This window comes from Psittacula echo, assembly GCF_963264785.1.
Source record: "Psittacula echo genome assembly, chromosome: 9".
In the NCBI taxonomy this organism is placed as follows: domain Eukaryota; kingdom Metazoa; phylum Chordata; class Aves; order Psittaciformes; family Psittacidae; genus Psittacula; species Psittacula echo.
Genome location: NC_137745.1, coordinates 15,851,516 through 15,878,606, shown reverse-complemented (window position 1 = coordinate 15,878,606; position 27,091 = coordinate 15,851,516). Strand labels below are relative to the sequence as shown.

At 35.7% G+C, this 27,091-nt stretch overlaps 1 protein-coding gene across 1 annotated transcript in view; it reads left to right on the top strand.

Annotated features, from left to right (window-relative positions):
• The window catches only part of CACNA2D3 (calcium voltage-gated channel auxiliary subunit alpha2delta 3), a gene marked incomplete at its 5' end in the record, with an annotated part of 460,819 nt that overhangs the window by 335,823 nt on the left and 97,905 nt on the right, over positions 1 to 27,091 (top strand). The window contains 4 exons of the mRNA XM_080625495.1: positions 6,149 to 6,220; positions 6,978 to 7,058; positions 11,414 to 11,488; positions 23,425 to 23,508. Coding sequence (XP_080481621.1) covers positions 6,149 to 6,220; positions 6,978 to 7,058; positions 11,414 to 11,488; positions 23,425 to 23,508 — 312 coding nt within the window. The remainder of the gene's footprint in view (positions 1 to 6,148; positions 6,221 to 6,977; positions 7,059 to 11,413; positions 11,489 to 23,424; positions 23,509 to 27,091) is intronic.

Below are 27,091 nucleotides of genomic sequence, written 5' to 3'. Positions count from 1 at the left end.
GGTGTACCTTTGCTACAGGGACTGTAATGAGCCTTCACATTGCTTTCACATTATTGGAAAGCATTTATTCAGGATCAAACCACTTGTATAGACAGGAGAAGCTACTCAACTCTGATGCATTTTTGGAGACTCCCAAACACACCCACTGGTCCTTTCTTGGCTGAAGAACTAGGCAGACCAGTACTGGTCAATAGATTACACTAACTAGTAGAATAGTGAAGGCTACTGAGGTTTGAAAGAACTAAATACAGAAAGGAAGCATAGACTGATGTTTTTATGAAGGAAGATGCCTTCGCATGTCAACTGGCATAGACAGCCTGTTTTTCCTCTTTCGAAGGTATCTTCCTGATTCATTGAGATGCTGATTACAGCACTTATCAGCTGCAGTCCTTAAAATGAATCAGTCAGAGAACAACTTAATTGCATTGGAGCAGAGGAAACAGAAACTGCACTAAACTTTAGGGTTTTTTTTTGTTGTTTTCTTTTTCTTTTTTCTCTCTAAACAGTGACCACTGTGTTTTCTGGGGCAGCCTACTTCCCCCTATTACATTCCATGCTTGCAAAATAAAACATTCCCATATTCAGATAGATAAACTGTTTCTTGAACAAGATGTCTTTGGAGAATTCCTGTGATAAGGTAAACTCAGGGTTTTGTTTTGAAATGCATAAGGCTCATGTAAACATGCTAACTTCTTGCTATTCTATGGGGAATAAATATCTGACAGAGTAAGGAAAATCTGAAAGGACATGCACTTAGTACCATACTGCATATAATCAGAGCTCTGTATTGTTTAGCGTAAAGATGCATTAGTCTGCATGCTGATGCTAGACTTTTAAGATGGTTAGTGCTTTTACAAATACAGATCTAAATACATACAGGAAAGTATATGTAAATATAAATATTTATTCTATAAATAGAAATAATTAATACAGACTTGGCTCCATTTGCTTTCTTGAAGAAATTACTCACTAAGAAAGTGACTGATACCTGTAACACCTTTTAAAAAAAGCCATGAGTAATTTATTGCATGTTTTTCCATTTTGCTTTTACTGTCCAAATTTTTTTGATCCTTCTGTTTATTTTCTCATTTAATTTTCATTTGGCTAATTTTAATTTTCTGACTGAAGCGTGTGACAATGCCTTAAACATTGTGCTTGAATTCTTATATTTTATTTGTGTCAGTGTCTTTCTGTTTCCAGTAATCCAAACCCAAGAATTTGAGGAAACTGGAATTCACATCCACTTGAGAAACAGTGAAGTACTTCAAAAGTTGCAAGGAACCTTAACAAGCTTGTCTATGCAGATGCATTCAAGTAGAATTCTAAGTTAGTGCACCAACACCATTACTGGCCTAAAACTGTTAAAACTGTTTTTCAGTGATTACTTCATGGTTATATTTTGCCTATATTCTTAAAAAGGCATCAACAGTTAATAGCTGTCTAAAATTTTTAGAGGCCTAATGAAATTAGATGCCCAGGTCCTGGCAGAAGTCAGTGGTATTTGGAATCTAAGCTTCCTGGAGCATCTTTGAAAATTTAATCCCTTGGAAATTACAGCAATATCCAACAAAACTTTTATTTGAAACTATTTTTGTATTATTCCACCAATCTTGATTTGGTTCCATCTTATACCCTGCAGGATGCTGTTCTGTATCTGGGAAGTGTTTAGATGGATCTGAATGCTGCTTCCCATATTATTTAATTTTACAGCAAAAAATGCTGAGCAATAAAATATTGTGAAAGGCACTTTGAAGCTTGTACCTTTTCCTTAGTTAACACCTGCCAGTAGCCTCAAGTTTTGGATCTTGCCAGTGGAGCTTTTATTTTTTTGGAGGACTGGGGATGAAGCAGGTTTTGTTTCCTTGCCTTTTTCTTGATATTATGTAAGTACTTGAAGGAAATAAAAGCGCAGTAATTGATAAGCTGCTAAACAGGTAAGAGACAGGATTTTAATGTCAGTCAGAGCCTATGTGTAACTAATATGGTGCCCTATGTAAAGAATAAGCTTAGCACTTATCAGAGCTATAAAGACTGAAGGAATAGAAAGGAGCTTGATTTGTTAATACTTAGACTGATGTGTAAAGAGACATTATTAAGCATTGGAAAAAGTACTAGAGGAGAAGAAAAGAAACAGAGGGTTTTCTTTGAGAATGGAACAAGAATTCAAAACAGTGTTGGAGGAATTGAAAATTATTAGTGGCTCTGCATATATGCCTAGATGAAGTTCCAACATTTGGGTGAACTTTGATTCAAATTAATCCTTATTTGTGAACACAGTTGGTCTGCCAGCAACGTTTTGTTTCAGAAGAAACTATACACATAGCAAACAAGCAAGTAACCTTAGCATGTAGCTTTAAAAATTTTGAATCATCAGACTCTGGGGAATTATTATGCAGGAAGCATACCTCTGTAAAAACGGCAGTTAGTGTTAGTTACTTCTAAAGACTGAAGCCTTTAGTGGAGCATCTCCCTTATGAGGAAAGACTGAGGGAGCTGGGTCTCTATAGTTTGGAGAAGAGGAGACTGAGGGGTGATCTTATATAAATATATAAAGGGGGAGTGTCATGAGGATGGAGCCAGGCTCTTCTCAGGGGCAAACAATGATAGGACAAGGGGTAATGGGTACAAACTGGAACACAAGAGGTTCCACTTAAACTTGAGAAGAAACTTCTTCTCAGTGAGGGTGACGGAACACTGGAACAGGCTGCCCAGGGGGGTTGTGGAGTCTCCTTCTCTGGAGACATTCAAAACCCGCCTGGGCACATTCCCGTGTAACCTCATCTAGGTGTTCCTGCTCTGGCAGGGGGATTGGACTAGATGATCTTTTGAGGTCCCTTCCAATCTCTAGCATACTGTGATACTGTGATACTGGAAGGACAAAGGTGGATAAGGTACAGTCTATTCAAAGATTGATTGAGATAAAATTCATAGTGCTTCTTGTTTCAGTCATTCCCAAGGACTCTTCCCTGAATGTAACTAGTAACCATGCATCTAGCAATGTTGTTGCATTATGTTAGGATAAGTACAATTCTTTGTATTTGCCAATAACACTAAAAAACCTCCTGATTCTATGTGTAACCAAGTTATTTGTTGCTTGCTTAGAAAGATGTATTTTGTGCTTATTGAAAATAATAATAATTCTTTAAGATGTTACCTATAAGGAATGATTGACTACAGTATTTTCTTTTTTACATGCCTTCATAATTCTTCTGTGAGCCTTTGTGATGTCCAGTTGATGATTTTTGGAATCATAAGGATTGTCTGCTTTTTCTTTTGAAGAAAAACAAATAATAATTGAGTGCCCAAAGATTTTGTTATTTAGTATATTCAGAGACTTTATCATTTTATATTGATTTTGCTATTCTGAGTTTGTGATATTTAACTTTTTTTTTTTTTTTTAAGCATTAATCATCAGCAAATACTTAATTAGAAGTTACAATAAATAAATCCTAGCCAGTCTGGGGATATCAGTGATACATGTTTGTTCTGAATGTAACTAATATAAGCTGAAGTTTTATCAGTGATTACAGAGCATGGCTTTTTTCCCTCAGGATCACTAAATCTTTCAGACAGTTACATGAGCTGTTACAGAGTTCTTGTATATGTAAGAAATTGTCAGACTTGCAAAGCAACAATGCAAAATACCTAGATCATGGCTTTCTCTGCAATTTGTTGGTGGACTCTAGTATTAATTGTCTTAGTAGAAATACCCAGTGGCTGGCATTCTACCATTTCAAAGTCATTTCTGCCAAAATGTCATTGCCCAGGGAATAAAGGTGTGCTCCTCCCCAGCAGGTAATTTCTCACCATCTAAGAATTTTTGTGAAGCAAATGCTGCAGCTTGAAATGGTGGTTCAGTGGAACATTGCAAATATGAGTCATCTATCATCCACTTCTTTGCTGGCCACTTAGGGAAGTAGCCGACAAACCTGTTCATCTGCCAAACAAATGAAAAAAACAGAGGCTGGACAGTAACTTTGCAAATCTATAGAAAATGATTGCAGCAGCCAACCCTTGGTGGTACTTGTAGATATCATAATTACAGGACAATCATTCTCTTCATGCTTCCATAGTTAGTTTTGAGAGTTAATGACCTGTTCTCTCAGAATTTCCCAGGAGCTCCAGACTGTTGGTTTTTTTTCTCCATTTAAAGAATTTCAAAACCCCTAAAACTTTACTGACAGTCCCTTGGCTGGCATTCTATCCAATAAATTGTTTCTAGTTATATAATAGTGATACTTGACAAATACATAATGTCAGATAACAACAACCCTGGGCAATCATATAAAATCTCTAAACACTCCAAGATGTCACCCCATAATCAGCAGAATGCTTTCTCACTTCCTGGCATACATGTGTTTGGGACTGTCATACCACAGAAGGCTCCTCTCTATGCAAATCATGTCAGCATGCTTGACTGTACTACTCTGGCCAAGGAGAGCAAATTCTTGTACTAGTTCCAGCTGCATTTGACTTTCAAGTGCACCTCCTGAACTCCCAGTGTTTCACCAAGTTGTTGATTTTGCCTTTTTTTGTTTTCTTTCTGTTGTTGGTGGTTGTTTTGTTTTTTCTTACTGTTGCTTAATTGATCAAGGATTCTATCAGGGAGGGAAACATTTCTTCTTATTAAAAGGAAAACAAACCAAAAAAGCAAACATGATCATAAGTTGGTGCCACCTCATGTCCCTATTGATTCTTTATCAGGCATAAACCTTCTTGATTTTAAACCTTATCTGTGTTCCTGTCTGATGTCTGCAAACATTCATCCCCACCATGAGATAGTGCCATGCTTCAGGGAATATACTTGTTCGGCAATTTGAAACCCTCCTGAAGCAGACTGCAAGACTGCAAGAGCTGCAAGACATGTAGTGTTCTAGATTTTATTTGTCTGACTTGTTAATGTGAAACATGCTTCATAAAATATCTTGGTCATAATATGACTTGTGTTCTGAAAGTTTGGGGAGCTGATAGCTGTTGCTTCATTAGTAACAAAAACCAAAAATCACAGCAATTCTCAAAAAAAAAAAAAAAGTATAAAAAATTCTGCCTGAGTAAAGAAAATGTGATGCTGGTGTAGGAGTAGTAGGAGAACATCAGTTACAATTGGGCATGACTGTCACCTACAGTATTTTTTAAGATCATCTCTCTTGCCTTGGCTAAACACAGATGCAACAAAGCAGACTTTAGTTGTGTTCTATGATATCTCCAGTTGTGATTATAATTGGGTATGTCATGCTTTTAAGTGTTGGACAAGCTGCTTCAACTTTAAGCATCTTCCCAAATTAGCGAGGCAGAAAGAGTTTAACAGTATCTCTCAAATTCCTTCTTAAGTTATCTTCCATGTGCAGATGATGATCTTTAGGCACTCAGAGCTGTGCTTGTCTTGAGCATCGTAGTTAGCCTTTGCCTTATGGCAAAGATGAAGTCTGGCCAGAGGGAGTGAAGAGTGAAAAGACAATAGTCTGAGTGAGCAGTGTCACTCTCCTGTGGCCAATGATAAGCATTCTACATGTTTCTTTTGAATGGAATGAAGGTCAGGAGATCTCCTTTCTCCTTAAATTGAAGAAGTATGTTGAAACCTGATGTGCAGAATCAGTTAATGCTTCATGCCACCTCTTTGCGCTGCAAAATGAAACTGGATGGAGCAAAGATGCTCCTGGGATCCTAACTGGCTGTCATCCTTTCTGCCACGCTGTTAACTGATGAGATCTCAGTCTGGACCAGAACAAAGTGCATGCAACACATGACCTCTTGTTCCTTGCTGGGAGAAAGTAGCCTAAGGCAATTTTGGCAGAGCTGATTCTGGGAAAGATGTAGAACAGATCTCCAGCTGCTTTGCTACTGCACATGCTGCTTCCACAATCCACATTTCAGCTCCTTCGTAACTCTCATGGGAGACTGCAATAGAAATGAAGATGAGGCATCTTTCCTGCCAATGCAGATGGTGGGGTGGGCAGAGCTAGTATAATTGAGATGGGGTTGTGGCTGGGCTGCACTGACTGCAAGTCTAACTACATAAGCATCATTCAGATAAATTGCCTTTTAGATAAATCTCATCTAAAATGAAGAGAATGTAATTGAAAAATGCAATCACATGTCTGTAATTGTTCCTTAGTTCTTAGATATAATATTTCTTTTTCAAATATAGCTTGCTGATGATCAGGGATTGGTGTTGATGACAACTGTTGCCATGCCAGTATTTAGTAAGCAAAATGAGACTGTAAGTACTCAAGACTATTTCTGTCACGTGATAATGGTGTGACTTAAGTGAAGTTGCTTTCAGGGACCTAATGAGATTTTAGCCAACTTGAAAAATTTTTCTAGTCATCTTATTTTGTCTGCAGTTAGTATACCTTTGTTAGCATGAAAATGTGGACAAATAATCCCAAATACAGTCTAGAAACCATATTAAATAATGAAACCCTATGCCTAAGAGAAAATCTCAGATGATGCTAGGCTTTAGCAGATTTTTTACTTCTATATTACCTTTTTGCAGCAAATAATCTATATACTTTTCTTCTTTTCACTGCTATGCTCCTATTTCATAGACTGAGAATTTAATATCTATATCATATATATATCTGTTTACTAATTTAACAAGCTAGTAATAAAATTACATGTACTTTCCCTTAATGCTTATTTTTTCTCTTTTTTTATCAAATGGCAGGAGAAATTGGGAAAGAAAGGAGTAACAGTAGTTTTTAATTTAATTTGTGTGAGGAAGCTTTCTGTTGAGGGACTCAATAGCTATCAAAGTTTGCATGCCTTTTCTATGTGAATTGCAGCTAAAATAGAAAGAAGCAATATTATTGATTAAATGACTATTTGATCAGGTGAGTTGTACCAGCGTCTGCTTTTCCCAGTTTTTAAAGAATTTGTCTAACGTCTATTCACTTCTGCAGAGTAGATGCAAAGTGAAATGAGCAGTGAAAAATCATTATTATTGTGGTTCTGAGTGCATCTTTTGTTCTTTTCAGAGATCTAAAGGGATTCTTCTGGGAGTAGTCGGCACAGATGTTCCAGTTAAAGAGCTTTTAAAAACTATTCCAAAATACAAGGTAATACACAAATGATAATGTCCTTTATACTTAGCTAAATTATAATAGCTATAATATAACTTTATTTAGCATGATCATGTTGTTTATACTGATGTAGTTCCAAAATTTCACTCATTTTCCTCAAGAATTCTAGCTCTGTAACGTCTGAGATCAAGTGCAGTTTTTAATACCAAAATCAATATATGGTTTGATCTTCACATTTTTGCTCTAGAAGGTATACTAAGTATTTTCCATAGTAAAATCAATGAAATGTTTTAAGCAATATAAGCAGAATTTAATGCAATATAAGCAGAATACCATACAAAATAACCAGAAATTCACACTGAAAATTTGCATAACTTCGTATGAAAAGTGTACAAAAGTCTATCCTTAACATGTCTTTAGGCTTCAGATTTAACTTCCTAATTTTCTTCCCTGTGAGGGTGCTGAGGTGCTGGCACAGGTTTACCAGAGAAGCTGTGGCTGCCCCATCCCTGGCAGCGTTCAAGGCCAGGCTGGAAAGGGTTTGGAGCAACCTGGTCTAGTGAAGGGTGTCCCTGCCTGTGGCAGGGGGGAGTGGAACTAGGTGCTCCGTAAGGTCCCTTCCAACCCAAACCATTCTATGATTCTTATCTCCATAACATGTCCCAGCTTAGTTGTCTCATGGAATTAAACGAATTGGCACATTTCAGGAACTGGAACAATTTCCCAACTAACCAGACTAGTGGTTCCTTCTCTCCTATCAAGTATTTGCTCAGTATCTTCCTCTACTTAGTTTTCCAAAGTCAGAGACAATTCTACCATAAAATTCTTACAAAATAATTATCATAAACATTTCAAAATTTGATGCACTTCATCTACTGTGAAATGCTTACAACTCCATCAAAGTAAGCTTCAGGCAAATGCAAAAATATAATTACTTTTCATTTAAATTTGATGCAATATATTAGTATTTCACTACTTCTCTGTGTCTGAAATGCTTTACTATTAGTGCTGTTTCATTCACAAACGAAAATTAAACAAATGTTTTCCAGTTAATTCTTAGTGAATTTTTTTCTTTTTGCCAGACAAATAAGCACATAACACAATATCGTCAACAGCCTTTAGTAAAGAGGCAAGCTATTGGAACAGCTACATTTTGACATGTACCCATACTGAGCATAAATTTGTTATGTCATACTTTCCCTTTAATTTGCTGCCATGTTCTCATATACTGATTTCTAAGAGAATGGAGTAATAAGCTGATTTGTGAGTGCCTTTGAATATTCCTAAATGTTTTGTTTTGGTTTGTTTTTTGGTTTGTTTTTTCCTCCTATCAATTATAATTCTAATTTGATACATTAGCAATTGCCAAATTATTTTTCAGATCAATATGCAGTAACTGGAAAAGTTAAGTTAAACAAGAATTTGATAAAAATAATGCATAAAATGCTGGCAATTGCATTGATAAGGTGTAGTGGAGTAATTTCAAGGTGTAGTGGAGTAATTTCCTGGGACCTGGACCCTACTAGGTTTTGTGCTTTGCCAACACAGAACAGAAAGGCTGTCCCAGCTGGAAAAAAGTTTGTAGATTGTGGGAAGAGGCAACAGATATCTACACACTGATATAAGAACACAGAGACACTGCTGGTCAAGATAAATAACAGAGAACAGTCTCAGTGCACTACCACTGTTAGTTAACTGCAGCTTACGTTACACTTTTGGGTATGCAGAATTACAGAATCAGTAGAAGGTAGAAGAGAAAGGAGGAAAATTTGGAGCAAAGGAAGCAATCTTTGGGACAATCTAAGGAGTCATGGGTAGAACAAGTTTTACTTGTAATAAGAAGGAACAAAAATGTTGTAGTAACAGCAGAAATAAAATCTTGGTTGTGCATGGCTGGATAGAAAATATCACAGTGATATTATTCAGAAGCAATCTTTATGATTTGGACATAGTATGAATAAAAGAACCTAGAGAGTGTGGGGCCCGAATAACAGGTATTGCAGCAGAGTTAGAGTGATTCAGAAAAGGAGAAGATAGGCAGGAAAATAAAAATTTCTGGTTTTGTCATATGGCGATATATTTTTTAAGACTTAGTTTTCCGTGGAAGTAATATATGATCTTCTTTCTGAATATTAGACATTTTATTTGAAGGAACATTTTCTATTGCTTTGTGTAATACAAGAGAGGATTGTTACAGGAGGCACCAATATTATGCAATACACTTAGGTTAGTGAAATCACTTGAGTTATAACTTCCAGTCTCGCATACCATAAACATTTCTGAGCAGTAAAAAGACCAAGCAATTGCAAGAGCATAATCACCCCTGGGAACCATTCCTGTAGAGGCAACATGTGAAATAAAATTCACACAGGGATATAAAATGATTGGTTGGAAATCGAATTCTGCTGACCTGGAATTCTTTCAGCTTCCATGAGGTGGATTTTATGCTGAGGAAGATGAAAAATAACAATAAGCTATTTTCAGCAGTCATTACCTAGACTAAACTTCCCCAGATGCCAGTGGCAGTTTCTCCTGAATTAAGGTAGGGTTGGATTTAGTAATACTTAGTGTTCATGTGGCATTTTACAGCAGTTAGAAAAATTTTTTGTTTCTGAATATGTTATTTAGAGGCAAGAGCTCAAGGTTTAAACTGGCATTACTGCTGTAAGAGGTAGTATCTCTCAAACTGAAGCATTTTAAGTGTAGAGAGCGTGTAGTTTCACATATCGCACAACACACAATAAAATACTACCTGTGGAGTCTGGGTATGCTTCAAATAGGCAAATATTTTTTCCTCTAAAATATACCACCCACATTGGTTTCCTTACCTAACTTCCATTGCTTGGATATCATTCTGCAGTTACCAACACAGACAATTATACTTGAGATCTGATATTTAGCCAACAGCTAGTTCACTTGTCATACTATAATAGGTAAAATATTTCCACTATTATTATTTTGGTTATCCCTCCTTTATGAAGAGGTGCCAAGAACATATCACCTTTTATTACTTTCATTGAAGTTTATTGCTTCAGGAACCTGCTAATTTATAAAACAATCTTCTATATGGCAGTTACAGTTGACCATATAGAATCATTCACAGAAAGACAGTATAAATCTACCTGGTATGTTTTCCATCATGACCTTGCCATAATATCATGCTCTGGTTTATATTTCCACAAAATTACAGAAGCCTTACTGTCCTACTTGTCCCTTAGAAATTATTCTCACTTGTAAACTTTGCTCACATTGCTTTACACCAGACAAACTCCTAAGGTCCCACTTCAGCAAACAATTTAAGAATGTACTGAAGCAAAATAAAAAGCATTTTGGTAGTGAGAAATGCAAAGTAAATATCAAAGTAAGATAGTTCTGGAAGTATTTGTTTTTAATACCTCAATGGAATGAGATGCTTAAAGATATATGAGATACTAAGTTACTTCAGAATTGAAGAAAATGGGTGAGAAAGCTTAATGAGGTGTACTCTTTGCATGGTAAAAGTTACATACTAAAGCTGCCAAAAGATTCTACATTAGCAGCAAGTTTTTATGCTAAGAAGGGATGTTTGAATGACCACATGAATGGTCTGAAGGTACATTTACTGCATTCAGTGGGTACAATCAATTGTGCAATAGGCATATTGTTAAAAGAGTATTATTGTTATTTAAATAAGTACAGAAATTTAATTATATATACCATTAGGCCTCAAAAAGCATTTCATTGCTCTCAAATGATCTCCCATAGTTCCACTCGCTCCAAATCTGTAAACTTACAAGAGTTTCTTTAGTAGAAATAAGCCTTTTCTGTGGCGCCACATGAACTTGAATTAACAGAGAGGTAAATGCCTTTAAGACTAGAAGGTGTAAATACCAGGTATGACAGGCCACTGCTTACTTCTGTAACTGTACATTCAGTACCACTGATGTAAACAATTCTTTTACAGTATGTCTTCAAGAAGTGAATTAAGTTGAACTTAGCCACTCCTGGCTCTATGTGAATTTACTAAATTCCAGTACCCCTCCTGCTTTGGCTCATGCTGTGGTGTATGCCACATGCTATGGTGCCTAATATACATGTGCATATCTAATTCAATCTAAAGCCCGTAGAAATAAGTGCCCTAAATAGCAAAGCATGTGTGACACTTTGAAATTGTGCTGTATGCTGAATTCATCACAATGACAGGTTCTCATTTTCACCAAATGACAGGGATCAGAGCTTTGCATATGTTAGAATGAAATACTATGTGGGTAAGGGTTATGAATGCCAGCTTTAAGCCCTGGATAACTAAATTCTTGCCTGAATTTATTTATGTATATATGTATTTATTAATTTATTTTGGAATTTACTGGAGACTGTGCTAATTAGTGTTTCTTTCTCATTTATTCTTACAGTTAGGTATTCATGGATATGCTTTTGCAATTACAAACAATGGATATATTTTAACTCATCCAGAACTTAGGCCTTTGGTAAGAAAGCTATTTACTGATCTATTTTATTTAGCTATATATGTTGCATTTATTTTTCTTTTAATGTGAATTGATTAATATCAATTAAAAAATTAAATAAAACAGACCAGTTCATGTTGCTTTGTAACACACTGTTATTCTTGGTAAATTTATATCTTGAAACAAAGGTTACCATGAAAAAAGTCAAGGTAGATAAATAAACAAATTGTTTCTGCAAAAGATGCAGGCCTCCATTACAGCAAAATAGCAAAGCCAGAAATTGCTATAATTATGTTCCATTTACATTGAAATGGAATGTTCTACTGCTACGTAATAACCCCTATTTGTCATGTTAAAGTGTTAAACCTAATGTAATATATGTGCAGAAACTTCAATAAAACATATTCTTAAGGAGAATAGCTGCACAAGGGATTTTTGTACTAAAAGAGAAATAGGAGCAAATTTTACCTTTAGTTTCCCTTATCATCTTGTTTGCATTAACCACAGCAAGAAAAATAGAAGTGCCTGTTACACAAATGTTTATCAACTTAACACCCCAGAGAATTGGTACATTTTTGATCTCATCATTGTTTAGGAACAGCATTTTCAAGTGTTCCATCACTATCAAATCTTAGCAAAGCATCGTTATTAGTACTTCCACTATTGCGTACACATGGAGGCCATATGCATTTCTCACTTCAAGCAATGTCTGATTTCAACAATATTTTAGTAGAAAACAGTACTATTAATTGGATTGATAATTTCATATAAAAATTAAATTATAGAAAAACATGATTTATTAAGTCACTAGCATATCTGATGTTTTCATTCAGCAAAAGGATTTGTCTTTCTAAGATTTGGGGTAGGAATTACACGCTTCATTAACATTTGTGTTTACACTTACTGTTTCCCATTTATTTTTTAACTTGAGTAGAGCTTATGAAAGGTTCAACAGGGGGACTTCCATGAATGGAAAAACATTTTCTCAGTAACATCACTCTAAAATGAACAGAGCAAACATAGTACCTTGGGAGGAACTTTAAAATAAATGATTTGTCCATTTATCCATTCTTCCATGTTCTTGCCTTTTCTGACTGAGATTGCTTGCTGAGGTTTGTTTGGTAACCATGAGAAGAGGCAGGAATAGGGGCTATACAAGACCTCCTTAGAGCACCTGAATTGTATACAAAGACTCTTAATGCACCTTCAGCTCTCTTTGGCTAGATCTTCACTGCTTTACCTCAGCTAGCTTGTCCATGTCAAGTGACTATTTTTGTAATTTTGCTGTTTTCCACCTGGACCATAGAAAGAATCTAAAAATTGCTTAAACAAGCCAAAGTTACAAGTGCACTGACCAGATCTGAAGTTTGACTGTCATAGCATTCTGTATTTTTTCCAAAATTTGCTATTTCAAAATTTATATTAGACCAGTTATATTAATCTACCTTAGTGGTTAAAACACTGCAATAAACGTTGTTGTGCTTTAATGTAAACTTTTTATATTAAACTTTTTTTTTGTGGGAAATGTGTGGGGAGAAGTCTTCAAAATTGGCAACTACCTTCAGAATAGTTTTTTCTTATCTCTGTATGTATTAAAATCCATGTATTTTTCAATATTTTTCTAAATTGCATATAAATGCATTGTTTTTTTATAGCATTCTCCAGTTTTCATAATACTAAGGTCATGACTTGGTCTTGATTCCTAAAATGCTTTTGAAATCTTCAGATATCACAAGTACATCTGACAGCCTATATTTGCAAGCCATAGGAATATATATTTGAAAGTTCCCTATGTACCTCACAAGAGTTTGACAATACATGCATTTGCTTTACTGTCTCTTTCTTCTGGCAGATTACTTCCTTCAAAAATATTAGTATGTTTTCGTTACAGAATAGCTATTTTAATAAACAGAAGGTAATGAAATCCAGCAACAGAGGGCAGCTTTAAGTTAGACTGACAAAGGGTGTTACCCTCTTTCCTTTTTTCTGTTGTGGTGGTGTGTTTTAATGAGGGGGGAAGCGTGGTTTTCTGTTACTATCCCTCGCCTAGGGTGCACCTTGAGGGCACTTATTTCATTACCTTATACAACAGTCACTCTTTTTAAAATACAAATGTTGGGCAGTAGCCCGTAAGCTGTCAGCTACAGGGAACTTGTGATATATTCATGGTCTGTTCATTTCATTTTTCTGGAAGAGTCATTTTTAACTCTGGGTTCTGTCAGTAGTGTGTAACAGGAATCTTCTGTTGACTTCAGTGGAGTTTTTGAGAGTGAAGTGATTGCTGGCTTTGGCTGTTAGACTAATGTTGCAGGCCGAATCCTGATACTGTTGTAACTAGTGGCAAAACATTCCATGAAATTTGTGACGATAAGTATGTGAAGATATGCATGTAGGACTGGAACTAGATAGTTTACCAGAGATAATATCTAAAATTATTTGGGCAGGTTAGAGTTTACATTCAAATTACTTTAATTACTGACTTGATCCACGCTGGTTTATATTGTGATTGTATTTTCCTGTGGTGATGTAAAGCTAGAATACTCGTAGATTCCAGAGTTACTAACCCCAGCGGCCATATATGTTAGTTCTGAAGCTGACACACTGCTTTTTCAGGAATTGTCTTACGGGACACTGAGCAGACAGGCAGGATAGCAAACAGACGCTGAGGAAGAGCGTTTCCTGTTGCACCAGATTTTTATCTTACCCTGACCAGTATATTTAATCATTTGTGCTGATTACCCTATTGGGTTTATGTTTAAAAATGTTTTTCTTGGAGATTTTCTCTGTTTCTCCTGCCTTTTTTTTTGTTGTTGTTGAATAAACTTGGCTTTCAGTTAGGACGACTGGTTGTGTGCACATAGAGTAACTGGAGGAAGAGGAAGAAAAGTCCTTTCTAGATACGTTCAAAGATACTTTCAGATGTTTAAGACAGTTGTTGAAGTAGCCCCCAGACTTCTAACTCAGCACTGGCTGTGAGTTTTCAGGGGTGACTGCTGCCATGGAGGGAGCAGAAAGAACCTTTGATTACATTCTTCTGTTACTGGATCGATGAGTCTTGACAAATAACCTAATAAATCATGATAATCATGGAATAAGGAATCCCATGGAAATTTGCTTTGGAGAATGAAAAGAGATAGCTTTCGAGGCCTTGTCTATTAAATGATCGACTGTAAATGACGCCTGTTTCATATATACTGAAACTCTTGATATTATCTCCCTTCCTTTTGTTGCCCATTTCTTTCCCAGGCCTCCTTAGGCTGCTCCATCTTGTTCCTCCAGCGATGACCGGCTGCCCTGTCAGTGACCTACCCCGGGCGTTGCCGACACCGCTGGGGAGCGGGCCCGAAGTCGTGAGCCGTGTTCTCGGCGATGGCTCCCGGCCCCGGCTTCGGCCGGCTCCCACGGGGCGGGTGGTGCTGCCGGGGCTGCGCTGCGGGGTGGCCGCCATGGGGTGGCGCCAAAACACCGCCGAGGGAGCGCCCCCGCGCGGCCCCGCCCGCAGGCGGAGGTAGCGTGTGTGTGTTGCAGTTAGTTACTGCTGCAGTTAGAATTTAGAACGTCTACAGCGATTTAAATAAAAAAATGCCTTTGTCACAATTCTGCTGTGTTTCAAAGCCTTTTTGTGGGGTTTGGGGGGTGTGTGTGTGTTTTGGTTTTTGTTTTTTGTTTTTTTCTTTTTCTTTTTTTTTTAAGACAGTGGATGTGTGCATTTTAAATGATTTCACATTCACACCGTTCTTAGGGTGCATTTCCTACCAAAAGTACTCCCATGGTACGCAAGACACTATGGCTGGTGGTAATGACATTTCGGTTTATTTGGGTTTTTTTTAATATTGCTGTATCAGGATGCTCCTGTATCCTGCAATTTGACTAAATTCTGGATTTTTGCTGTGTAGTGTTTTATTTTTCCATGAGAGGTTGTTTTAAATAGTATGATGTAATTTGGAATTTTATATTTATATTATTTGGAATTTTGGAATTTTATATTTATATTTTATATTTTAAACCACGCCATTACTCTTTAGAAAAAAAAAACCAGAATTGTTTGGGAGATCAAAAGTGAATTTTGAGATTTTCAAGGCAGTAACTTGTTTTCTGGGCTGCTTGAAACATGTACATGAGAACAAAGTCTTTCCCAGCGGTAGTTATGTGTGATTGAATTGCTTGCCTTTCAGGATCCTGTTAGCACTTGCAGTGTGCTAGGTACTACTCCATTAAATTTTAAAATGCATAATGTGTCATGATGATGTTCCAGTTAGCCAAAGAAATGAGCTTGCTGTATGTTGTTTGTCCTTTGAAAAGTAACAAACAAGTGATAATATACTTCTAAAGTACACTTAAATACAATCACTGTATTAATTGTGGCTGATGGCTCATTACTGTAACTGTCATTGTGTTGTCTGTTAAATGTTGATGCCAGAGGAAAACTGTTTTCTTTGGAAAGTGTAGTGAGATTACAGAGAAATTAAGGAATGCTACTGAAAGATGAGTGTCTGCCACAGTCACAGAATGACACCTTCCTGAATCTTATCTGGTGTTAGGGGTTTGTACCGTTGCCTCTCAGACCTAATGTTTGTGTGGTTTGCAATGAATAATAGCAAGGTTGCAAGTAGATTTTGTGAAGTCTGTGGCTTTTTGATTCATAGTCAGCAATGGAGTTTGTATTCGTATTCAGGGAGTAAAGAGGGATTTTGTTTTCAGTAATTATTAGGTTCCTTTAGGGTAGAATACTTGAACTTCCTGAACAAGGAGCTCAAATTCCTTAATTAAAGACAGCATGCATTTAAAGATAAATACCTGTTATAGAATCAAATTGCATCTTTTATTTAGGTTCTATCATTTTTTAGATAAGTGTAAACTAAAGAATGTGGTATGACTTATGAATTAATCTAATAACATCCATGATGACTAAGGATTTTCTAATGTTTCTGAGTTTAAACCAAAATTCTCTATCTCTCTGAGAAGATTGAGGAATATATTCATACTCTCAGTATAAACTCTGTAAGGCTAGTAAAAGTGATTTTTCAAATGGCTGTACATGAATGCTCTTTTTATTGCTCTAAACCAATCCCTTGCTTTCTTTAAAATGATGCTCATCTTTATTTAATTTGACTAGTCTTAATAGGGAAAGTTACACATAGAAATCAAAGCCAATGCATGTATCACAATACCCTCACCAAAACATATTGATGGTTTAGCTGCCAAAATAACCATTTTAATCTTATAATGTTGACTGTCACAATATATTGTATTAGGCTAAAGGACCTGGAGTATTTAAAGATTGTCAGATCAATATTAAGTTGTTTGTAGCTGTAAATTCTGGAAAAAAAAAAAAACAAAAAAACAAACGCAACTATTTCTCCTAATATAGAAAACCAGAGAAATCCAAGTCTCAGGGGAAACATTAATGCCCCACTTAAGCAGTGTTAGCCTTTCATAAGCAGCAAATCTCATTTCTCTCTGGGGAGTCCCGCCTGGAAGGTAAGATAACCTACACTTACCCTTGCTTTATTCAGCAACTCCATAAAACTCTACAGCTGTAGCTGACAGCAGAATATTTAAATGATTTGAACAGTGTAAATGCCTCACATTCATTTAAATAACTGAAGAATTCAATCACTTGAATGCCAATGATTATTCCTATTGGAGTTTACATTTCAAAAAAGACAGCCCATCTGAATCCCTGTGAGAGCATTAAATTGCTATCTAATTAGAAGTGCAAAATTACATATATTTAAAAGATAATTAAAGGTTTGAAGGCTGTTGAATAACTGGTTGTACATATAAATGAATCACTGAAAATTTGTTAGCAATATGTGAAGCTTTCTTTTATTCTTTGCTTTCAGCTTTGAAGTTAGGTATAACCGAGCTCATGGGTTTAAGTCTGGTAGTATTAAGATAAAGGCAGATGTTTTTAATTATTTCTACTCAACCCCCAAATAATTATAAGCAGCTGCCAGTTTTGCATAATCCTAAATGATAAAGTCCTGAAAATGCAAATAAAATCTTAAATGGAGGGACTGGTTTTTTTAGTGGAGGAAATCGCATACATGTTGCATTGCTAATCAACTGTAATCCACCTGAAAATATGAGCTCAGTCCATGTACTCTGTCCAGTTTGTAGGTGTATTTTTGTATTTACTTTTACCTCACTCCATATATTTCCATATTTTGTTATATCAATTTAAACATTACTGCACCATTTGTAATGCAAACATGGGTTATGAGTAGGCAGAGTAATTTAGATACACGTGACATGAGAATTATTTTTTTCCTGTTACTTTGCAAGATAGTTCTTCTGTGTACACAGTACATCAAATTGATCCTACTTTTTCAGTGCCTGGAAACTTAGAATTGCATTATTCTGTTTTCCCTAGCAAATGAAATGGCTTCTGTTATCAGCTTTTCTGTGCAGTATTTTTGCAAATTTTATATTGTGGCAGTTTCCCCTGCCATCTGGCATGAAAAATTGGTTCAAGATAACTGTTTTCTACTGCCAACCATAACCTAGGAACTTCTTGATTAACAACTTAATAGGCTTGTCAGGAAAGTCTGTCTTTGAAAGGGAAGTTGTTCTTCCTAAGAAAATCAAGATATTATGTTTCTATATTAAAATCAGGAGCTTTGTATAGAAAGCAACTTAGTTTTGACTGTATTTTTGTCAGTATTCTACAAGTTCAAGGTTAAGTGCACATCAGTAAAAGATCATCTGAGGCTGCAAACTAAATGGAAATCATGAACTAAAAGTATCACAGAAGACAAATCAGGATCATGTGAGCAGGAAAAAGTCCAAATTAAATAAAGAGCTTAAAAGCCAAGCAGTAGTGATTTACATTGAGATAGGATGCTGCTTCACATGTATCCCCAGGCAGAATGTTTTGGATCTATGTAGTGCATGATGGATGAAAGCTCAGTCACTTGGAGATGTTATATGAACAGGTGAATCAGGAAAGGGAAATTTGCTGTTGTTTTCTGGTGTGGGTATTATTATTACTAATATTTTTATTATTATTATTTTGCTTCTTTTTTTTTGTTTTGTAATGTCAAAGTATGAATCAATCTATTGAAGTGGTCTCTTCCCCTGTGTTCTCATGACCTTTTCTATTACCTTGTCTTTGTCCCATAGTATGTAAACTCTTAGCATTTTATGATAGAAATATTTTATTAGTGGACTAATGTTGAAGGACTTAATCCACATTTAAAGGAATTTTCTGTTTTGAATTACAATCATTGCTGAAAAGTAGGAAGGAAGTGATCCTGTCCCCTTCCTTTCTGTGCGCATTACAGAAAGAGATGATTCTGCTCTGAAAGCTGGTGTAAACAGAACTTTCCCCTTGCAAAGTGTCATGGTTTAAGTGTGACCCGGTAGCAGTTTATGCTGGGATGGATAGCTGGTAAAGTTCTCAGTATTTGCTATTGCATTGACCATGTAAAGTCAGGTTCAATGGAGTTTCCATTTCAAACAGCTGCAGTCTTTGCGTTACATCAATCAGAGCTACGCCAGAGAATAAGCAAGTAGTGGTGTTAGTGTCCAGAATCTTAGAGAAGGGAAGTACCTGGATAACTGGCTGGACCAGGGAATTGCAGTAATGACTGTGTATTCCATCTGCATCTGTTTATTTAAAACCATATGCAAAAATGTGTCTTTTTATATAATGATGCTTTTCCTCATATATTTGTTCATTCAGCCTTTCCTATCAGACTTTGAAGATAAGAATACCTTTACAGGATGGCTTGATGTCATTTATAGTTATGCATGCAATTGTACAGTGTATTTAATTATGTAGAATTCAAGCTCAGCAAAACATGTTCACATATGTGCAAGTTCATCTCCTCTAAACAGAAGAATTGGAATAATTCCCAAATCCTTTTTAGATTAATGCATTATCCTGATTTTGTAGTACTAATCCAAAAAGATGAAACTTAATCAATTGATCCTATGTTTTAAAATTGGAGGCATTTTTTTTAGTTCTTGATTCCTTTCTTTTGTATATAGAAGGACAGATTTGACCATGAAAAAGTTTCCTTTAGAATTATTTTAACTCTTTAGCTTTTGGTTGTTGTTTAGTAGATACTTTGTTGCTATTATATTTTCTCACAGATGATTCTACAAGTGTGGCTAAGCAAGCTTGCTAAAATCTATTGACGCTTCTGAGACTGCTATCACAGCAACTTACTCTCTCCTGCCTCCCCATTATCCAGATGGAGCATGTCTGAGAAACTCCAATCACCTTAGACCCAAGGCTTGCAGCTGTTAAGGTGTAGCTTGCTCCCTCTGTGATCAGATTGCTACACTCTGACTTTATAAACACATGGCAGGTCACATTCAATGCAGATGGTTTGGGACTGCTCATGTTAAAAAAAAAAAATAAAGAAATAAAATATCAACGCAGAGAGTTCAATAATGGCACATGTAAATGCTTGTATATGGTGTGGTGAAAAAATGTGATTCAGTCTTTAAACAGTACATGTCACATGTTGCTTGAATCATCCAGTGGTATAAGAGTTTGGCCAAGCCTCAAATTAAAGATATTGAGTAAGATAAAGCTCATTCTGATGACCAAACAAAATAGTTTCTGGTGTTTTTTCCACAAACAAAAATACACTGGAGCTATCATGTAGTTTTGAGCAGACAAAAAGATTCTTGCATTGCAGTTCAGATAGGTAAAAATTTTCCTCCTTCTACACTCCCCACTCTCCCAGAGGTTAACTGCTGCATAATATCACTGTCCTTTTTTTACTGGCCAAAGTAGATTAACAGCACGCAATTTAAATCTAACTCTTTTCCCCATACACTTAAATCAGAGTAACTTGGTAGAGCTCCTAGTTTCTATCTTTCCCAGTGGGTCTCTTAATAATTTGTTTCAATGCTTTGTAGTAATCTTGCAGATGGGTTTGGCTTCAGCCTCCAATCAGTATTTTATACTTAACCCAGTAGTCTCAGAGATAAAAAGATTAGATTTGCTACCGGAGAAAAAGATACAGACAAATGCCAGTTTTAAAAGCTGGTGAGCTGTTTCTATGTCCATGTATAACTTTTACTAAGTAATTAATGAATCAATAAAACTAGAAAGAAGCTAGAGAAGCAAAGCCAGTTGAACAGTAGTGCTGTGAAGTGTTTTATATTTGATCCACTAGCATTTATATTTTAGGCGCTAGTTACATAAACATAAAGATATGTAAATTTACTGCTGGGAATAAGGTAGTATCTTCATGAAGATAAGATTTGTAAGCAAAGTTACCCAGATGTACAAAGAATTGCCTTTTTTTTTTTTTTTTTTTTTGTATTCTGTCCTTGCTGGAAGTTGTTTTTTGTTTTCTCTGCCATCTTTTTTGCACTATAACTTAAATCTGATCTTATTGAATTCCTGTGTAGGCAATTGAATGGTACCCCTAAAGCATAAGAGCTGAATTGAAGAGTTAGGCATCTCAGAACTTTACTAGTTCTCGTCCTAAATGTGTTTAAGAACTGCACTTTCAGTTCCTTTCAGTGATTATAGAGCCTAACCCTTGCTTGAGTATTGGGATTTTGGCTTTGCTTCTGCATATTTTAAGGCATGAATGCTTCCAATTCTGGCTTTGCTGAAGAACTTTGAATGTTTTATTCAGCTTTTTGTTTGATTGCTTTTGGTTTTGGTTTTTGCTCTTAGAGTGCAAGGTGTGGAATCTGTATGATTAAAATAAATACAAACCCCATAATCAATATTATGCAAATGGTTTGCCTTATATTTGAAGCCTGCTTCTGCTGTCAGACACAAAAGATCAACTCCTATTGTCATAAGTAAGGATTTGCACATGTGTCTGAAAATGCAGTATAGCCCAGAAGCTCTTCAACATCTGTGTGTAAGGATGTAATTAAATATTGGAACCAGTACAGGAGTTGTTTGCTCTACTCAAATGATCCCAGCTAACTTCTATGTAACACTTTTCAGGTCTCAGTATTTCAGAGCTTGCCTGTAACCATTTCTATACTAGAATGATTAAAACAGATCAAAGATTTGCCTGATGCAGCTGCAGAGAGTAGACATAGTTACTTCTTGTAGAGATTAAAGATAATGTTGATATAGCTGCAGCCATAATAAAAGGCTTGCAAAACATTAGCTACAAAAATCAAGCCCTGCTAATGAACTGGATGGTATCCTCTCATATTTTATTCTTGCTAACTATATTGGCTGCAAATTTTGTACTTTAGTATTTGGATATAGTTATCTCCTTCAATATCAAAGCTGTCATGTAGCAAGAATTAATCATAGTGCTGAGCTGCTTGAATTCACAGTCTAGTGTATAAGCATGTGCTGAAATTCTTTACATTTCTCTACCTATCTGTTGAATACCATTAGCCCAGAAGTAAATAACCTTGTTGTTACAAGAATTGTGGCTTCTAGTGGAGAAGAAGGGGCAAGAACAAGCACATGAAAGTACTTTTCAATTGCATCTGCATGAATTCTCAGAACTTAGTATTACACCAGGACTTACACCAAGAAAGTTGCTAGCATTTTTTGTTGTTCAAAAGAAGAATGCTAATTGATTCAGGATTTTATTCCACATTCCCAAAATAATAATCTGTAGAAATAATTGAAGTATACAAATTGTTATGAGCAACAATTAAGGAGGTTCAGTGAAGCCTGTGCTGGAAGAAACTTTAAAGTGCTACCAATATCACAAAAAATATTTTTAAAAGTTTGCTGTTCTTCAGGAAGATTTTGTCATTCCTGGCTTTAAATACTGTGGTCTACAAAATCAACTGTGGGATTCATATACGAATCTTTTAATTTATGGAAGAGAAAAGTCAGGATGGGAATGACCTTCTTAATGCGCAGAGAGCAAGTTTTTCCTTGGCCTTTCTTGTTTCTCTGTAATCTGCAGAATGTGATTGAAAGTTCCTGCAACAGTGGCTCTGGTGATAAATTGGCTGTTTCAAATACTGACAGGTTTGGTTTATGGTATAGTTGGACCTCCCCTGAGGGAGGAGAATTGGCTATATATACTGCCTTACAGGTGCATTTTCTATGCTTCTATGATGCTGTTGCTGGGGAGTCACAAAAGTAATTTGGAGATTCTTCACAGTATCCCAATGTCTCCTGTCATACTTCATAGAAAGACTTGTGGTTTTCCCTCCTGTTTATATGCATCATAAGAGATAAAAGACCACATTCACATTATGTTGATCCTCTCCTAGCTTTATTTTTTTCAAACAAATTCTCATAATTTTTCTTAACCATTCATATTCTTTATTCATAGATCTTTTAAAATACTTTTTTCTTCTTCCACCAAGCAAGGTTTTTGTTCTTATGCTAGTAGGCTCTCTGATTGTCAATGTTCAGCAGAGGGCAGAATTTCCTATGTTATAAACACTTTGGTGTCAAATCAATTTGTCACTAAAATGTTTGTGTTAAAAGTGTGATTTACAGTGTAACAGTGTCTAGTGATAAAATCCCATAAATTATCATTACTATTACTTTTTCTCTCATGAAGTTGTAGATAAAATGTAGTATCAGCAAATGTTAACACCATACTTCCCAAGACTTGCATCTTATCTTGTTTAAAGAGAAATGGGTAAACATTTTCTTGATAAGATTATAGTAAATATAACTTCCTGTACAGCTGAAAGAGCCAGTTTGAGACATTTAACATAAACTACAAGATCAAGATCTCATGTGTTTTCCATGTTTGGAGAAGAGCATACAACTGCTGAGTTCGACATCCCAGTGTGTCCATCAAGAAAAGCTTTGTATTACGGCAAGAGATCATGCAAATAATCACGTGTGGTATAGGTTTTTAGTACACAGATAACACTCATGCAGCAATATGGTGTACTTGGTATGAATTAAACTGCCTACTGTTATGTGTATTGCATACAATCAGCATGCATCCATCACATTTGTAACATGTTCTGATAAAAAAATCTATGTACAAATAAACCAGGATGTGCTAAGTATTTCACCTTTTTTATGCCAGTATGAAGAGGGGAAGAAACGAAGAAAGCCCAACTACAGTAGTGTGGATCTGTCTGAGGTCGAGTGGGAAGACAGAGATGATGTGGTAAGTGATGTGTTTAAAAACCCTGTCAGAAGACATTGTTGCATCCCACTATCTGGAAACCGTTTAAGTAGTCATTAGAGAGGACTGCTTTCAGGAAGGGAAAGGCAATAGCACCTTCATTCAGAATTTTATAGCTGGTTTGTATTGATTCTTCCTTACATATGCATTTACTGCAAGAAAAGACTCTGTATCTTTGGTAAAACTCAGTACCCTTGCATTCTCCATGCATTCCATTGTGTATTTTTGCATAGTGCTAGAGAAGGGAACAGAATATCTCTTTAGGGCTGACACAGACAACTGCTGAAACTCAACTGAAAGAATAATTTTTAACTTCTTTCCATGAGATCCCTCTTTCCTTAATGTAAGTAATGAGAGCTGTTCTCCTTAATGTACAAAATCTAAAAAACATCAGACGAATAAGCAAAATTGGATTCTTTGACCTCTGTTCTGAGCACAGATTCACTCTAAACTCCTAATTTTAGACATATGGGTAGCTGCAGAAGTATGTGTTCTATGCCTATCAGCTGTTATGCACACAGTCCATTCCATTAAACTAATTTTTCAGTGCTCCATCTACTCTGTAGTTCACTCTTACCTTTCAGCCTTTGCCTTTTCTGCAGTACTGTATCAAAAGCTTTCCTTATGTCCATGGCTTAACCTTTGCCTGGTCTTTCTGTTACTTCCTCAATAAATCTGATTTGTTAGGCATGATTCGTTTTGTGTGAATCAGTGCTGACTGTCCTTAATTAAATCGTAACTTTCCAGGTGTTCACCCTCTCTGTCCTGTAATTTAGTTTTTCCCATAAGTCTGCTACTGCTAAAGTCATGACTTCATGTCTGTATTTTTCATAGATGTCTCCTCAATCCCTTCTCAAATATCAATACTTTGTTAGCTTCTCTCAAGTCCCTTGTACTTCTGCTTTTCCAGAGAGGTTTTGAATATATCCACTGAAGGTTCCCATGTTTACTTTGTCATGTCCTTCTGAAATCTGGGATGGATCACGTACAACTGTCCCTGGAGTCTTGTCAGTCTTCAGATGTACTAATTTCTTGATCCCTGTTCTGACATTAGTCTATATTTTCTTTCTCCCTTACAAAATATATATCTTACATTCCTCCCTCTCTCCACCCCCTTTGTGAATAGTGAAACAGTTCATTTATGTTTTAAGATTTGTCTGTTTCATCAGGTGATAGATTATCCTCATCCTCTCCTAGGAGGCCATCTTACTTCCTTATTTAAAGTTTTCTGTTGGAGTGTACAGTCAAACTTTTAAAAATGTTTCTTGTATAGCTTTGTGCAGTTTTCTATGTATACACAATTTAAGGCTTCCTCATTAGATTTTCATATACTGTAGCAACCTTCTGCAATCTTGGCAATCACATTGACTTCATATTTTATACCTTGCCTTTTCTCTTATCTTTGATCATGTATTACTCAACCAGTTCTCTGCAAATGACCTTTTAAATTTTCCTCTCTCCTTTCAAATGTTATCACTTTAGTTAAGTACAGCTTTTAAACCTTCATGTTTTTTTATTATTTCTCTTTTGTATGTTTTTCTTTTTCCATTTTTATATCTTCCAATACTTTTCTGCTTAATTTTTAAAGTTTTAATCACCCATTTTTCATCATATTTTAGTAGAAATTCAGAGTTTTAGTTGATTCCTTGAATAATCCCCATCAATGCTAATCATTCATTAGTGCATGCCTGGATAAGCAGACATTCGTTGTTAAATAATCCACCAATAGATAGGTTTTGTAAAACAGCCTACGCATCTGGTGTTTGATGAGTAGTGACCAAGTGTTATCACCCATTTTTCATCATATTTTAGTAGAAATTCAGAGTTTTAGTTGATTCCTTGAATAATCCCCATCAATGCTAATCATTCATTAGTGCATGCCTGGATAAGCAGACATTCGTTGTTAAATAATCCACCAATAGATAGGTTTTGTAAAACAGCCTACGCATCTGGTGTTTGATGAGTAGTGACCAAGTGTTATCTGAAAAAAAACAGCAGGTTAAATATTCTAGAAAAATGTATTAACATTCCAAATGTTGTCCTAATACTTCAGCAATGACACACAAGCGGAGACCTTCATGCACATATCTAAGTAGAAAAAATGCAATGTCAAACAAATAATATTTTTACAACTACTTTTAAAAGTAAGGCATGTCATTAGAAGTTTTTTGTGTTCGTGTGAAATAATATATAAGTCATTTGTATCATGTTACTAAGACCTTCAGAGGGGCTGATGGTCAGAAATACTAATAGAAGAGTAAAATAGAAGATGTGAAATAAAGTAATATTGGAGCTACAGGCAAAGTTGTTGGCATTAGAGCTAGAATGAAAATGGAATTTGAGGGAAGTTGAGCAGATTACTGTAATGAAATCCATCTATTTATGAAAATTTTGTGAGGGTCCAAATGAGTGTCCAAAAATGTGGGTTATTTTTGTTAATCTTCTGTAATAAGTGATTCCTTAATGTTGTTATTTTTGAGTGAAAATGGTAAACATTCTGTAAGACACTTAAAACTTTGTGAAGTAAATTATTGACTTGAGAGCTACATGTGGCTGTGCTTCACCCAAGGCCTTAGATTTGAAGATCTTAGCATTGTTTATTCAACTGTAGAGGGAAAGAATTAATGTATTCATGTAGCTGCTTTTAATAACTACTATTACTGGTGTATTTTCCTCCCACGGATCACTTATGTGGTAGCTGATTAAGATATTTTCTTACTTTTTACCACATTAATTTAATGGCTACATAGTTTTCCAAGAATATAGAATGATGTCATATTATAACAGTGAAAATGGGTTGTTAGAAATTGATTGGAAGATATTTAGTTGAAGGGTAGTAATTCATATTGCTCGGAAGAGGTAAAGAAATAGGTTTTCTCTAATCATCCAGTAAGGAAACGGTGGCAGACCTAAGGTTAGATTTTTTTTTCATGAAATAGAGTCAGTGTAAATATGTATTTATCAGATCATTTTCCAGGTTAACAGTACCTGCTATCTTTCTGTTACTGCATTTTATTAGAAATAGAAATCTTAGCATCAGCTTATTAAACTAACAGTGTCTCCCAGCAAAGTTTGGGAATGTGCAGGACCAAAGACATTCAGATAGATTGGACAAAAACCTTTTTCTCATTAACTAACTTCTTAAAATTCTTTTTATTATAATTTCTACCTGAATGAATTTTTTTTTTTCCAAATAAAAAAGACCATGAATGAAAATTTTGGGGCTTGAAGCCAACTGAGGCAGTACTTATTTTATGCATTTGAGGAGGGAGATGAAACTACAGAAGAGCTGAGAAACCAGATTACAAAGCCAATAAATGTAATCACAGCAAGGAAAAAAAAAAGAAGAAGAAAAGTAAGACTTTAAATCCCACATGCAGACTTGATCTTAAACACTACTGAGAGTTTGGAGGCCCTTTTTGTAAATCTATGACTTGCCTGAGGCTTGTGGGAGGAATGGGTCTTAGACAGCTGCAGGCACCAATAGGAGAAAAATGAAAACCATGTTAAAGATAAATGGAACTGTTCTGTAAATGTTAGAAAGTAGATGGTTAATTAAGACCAG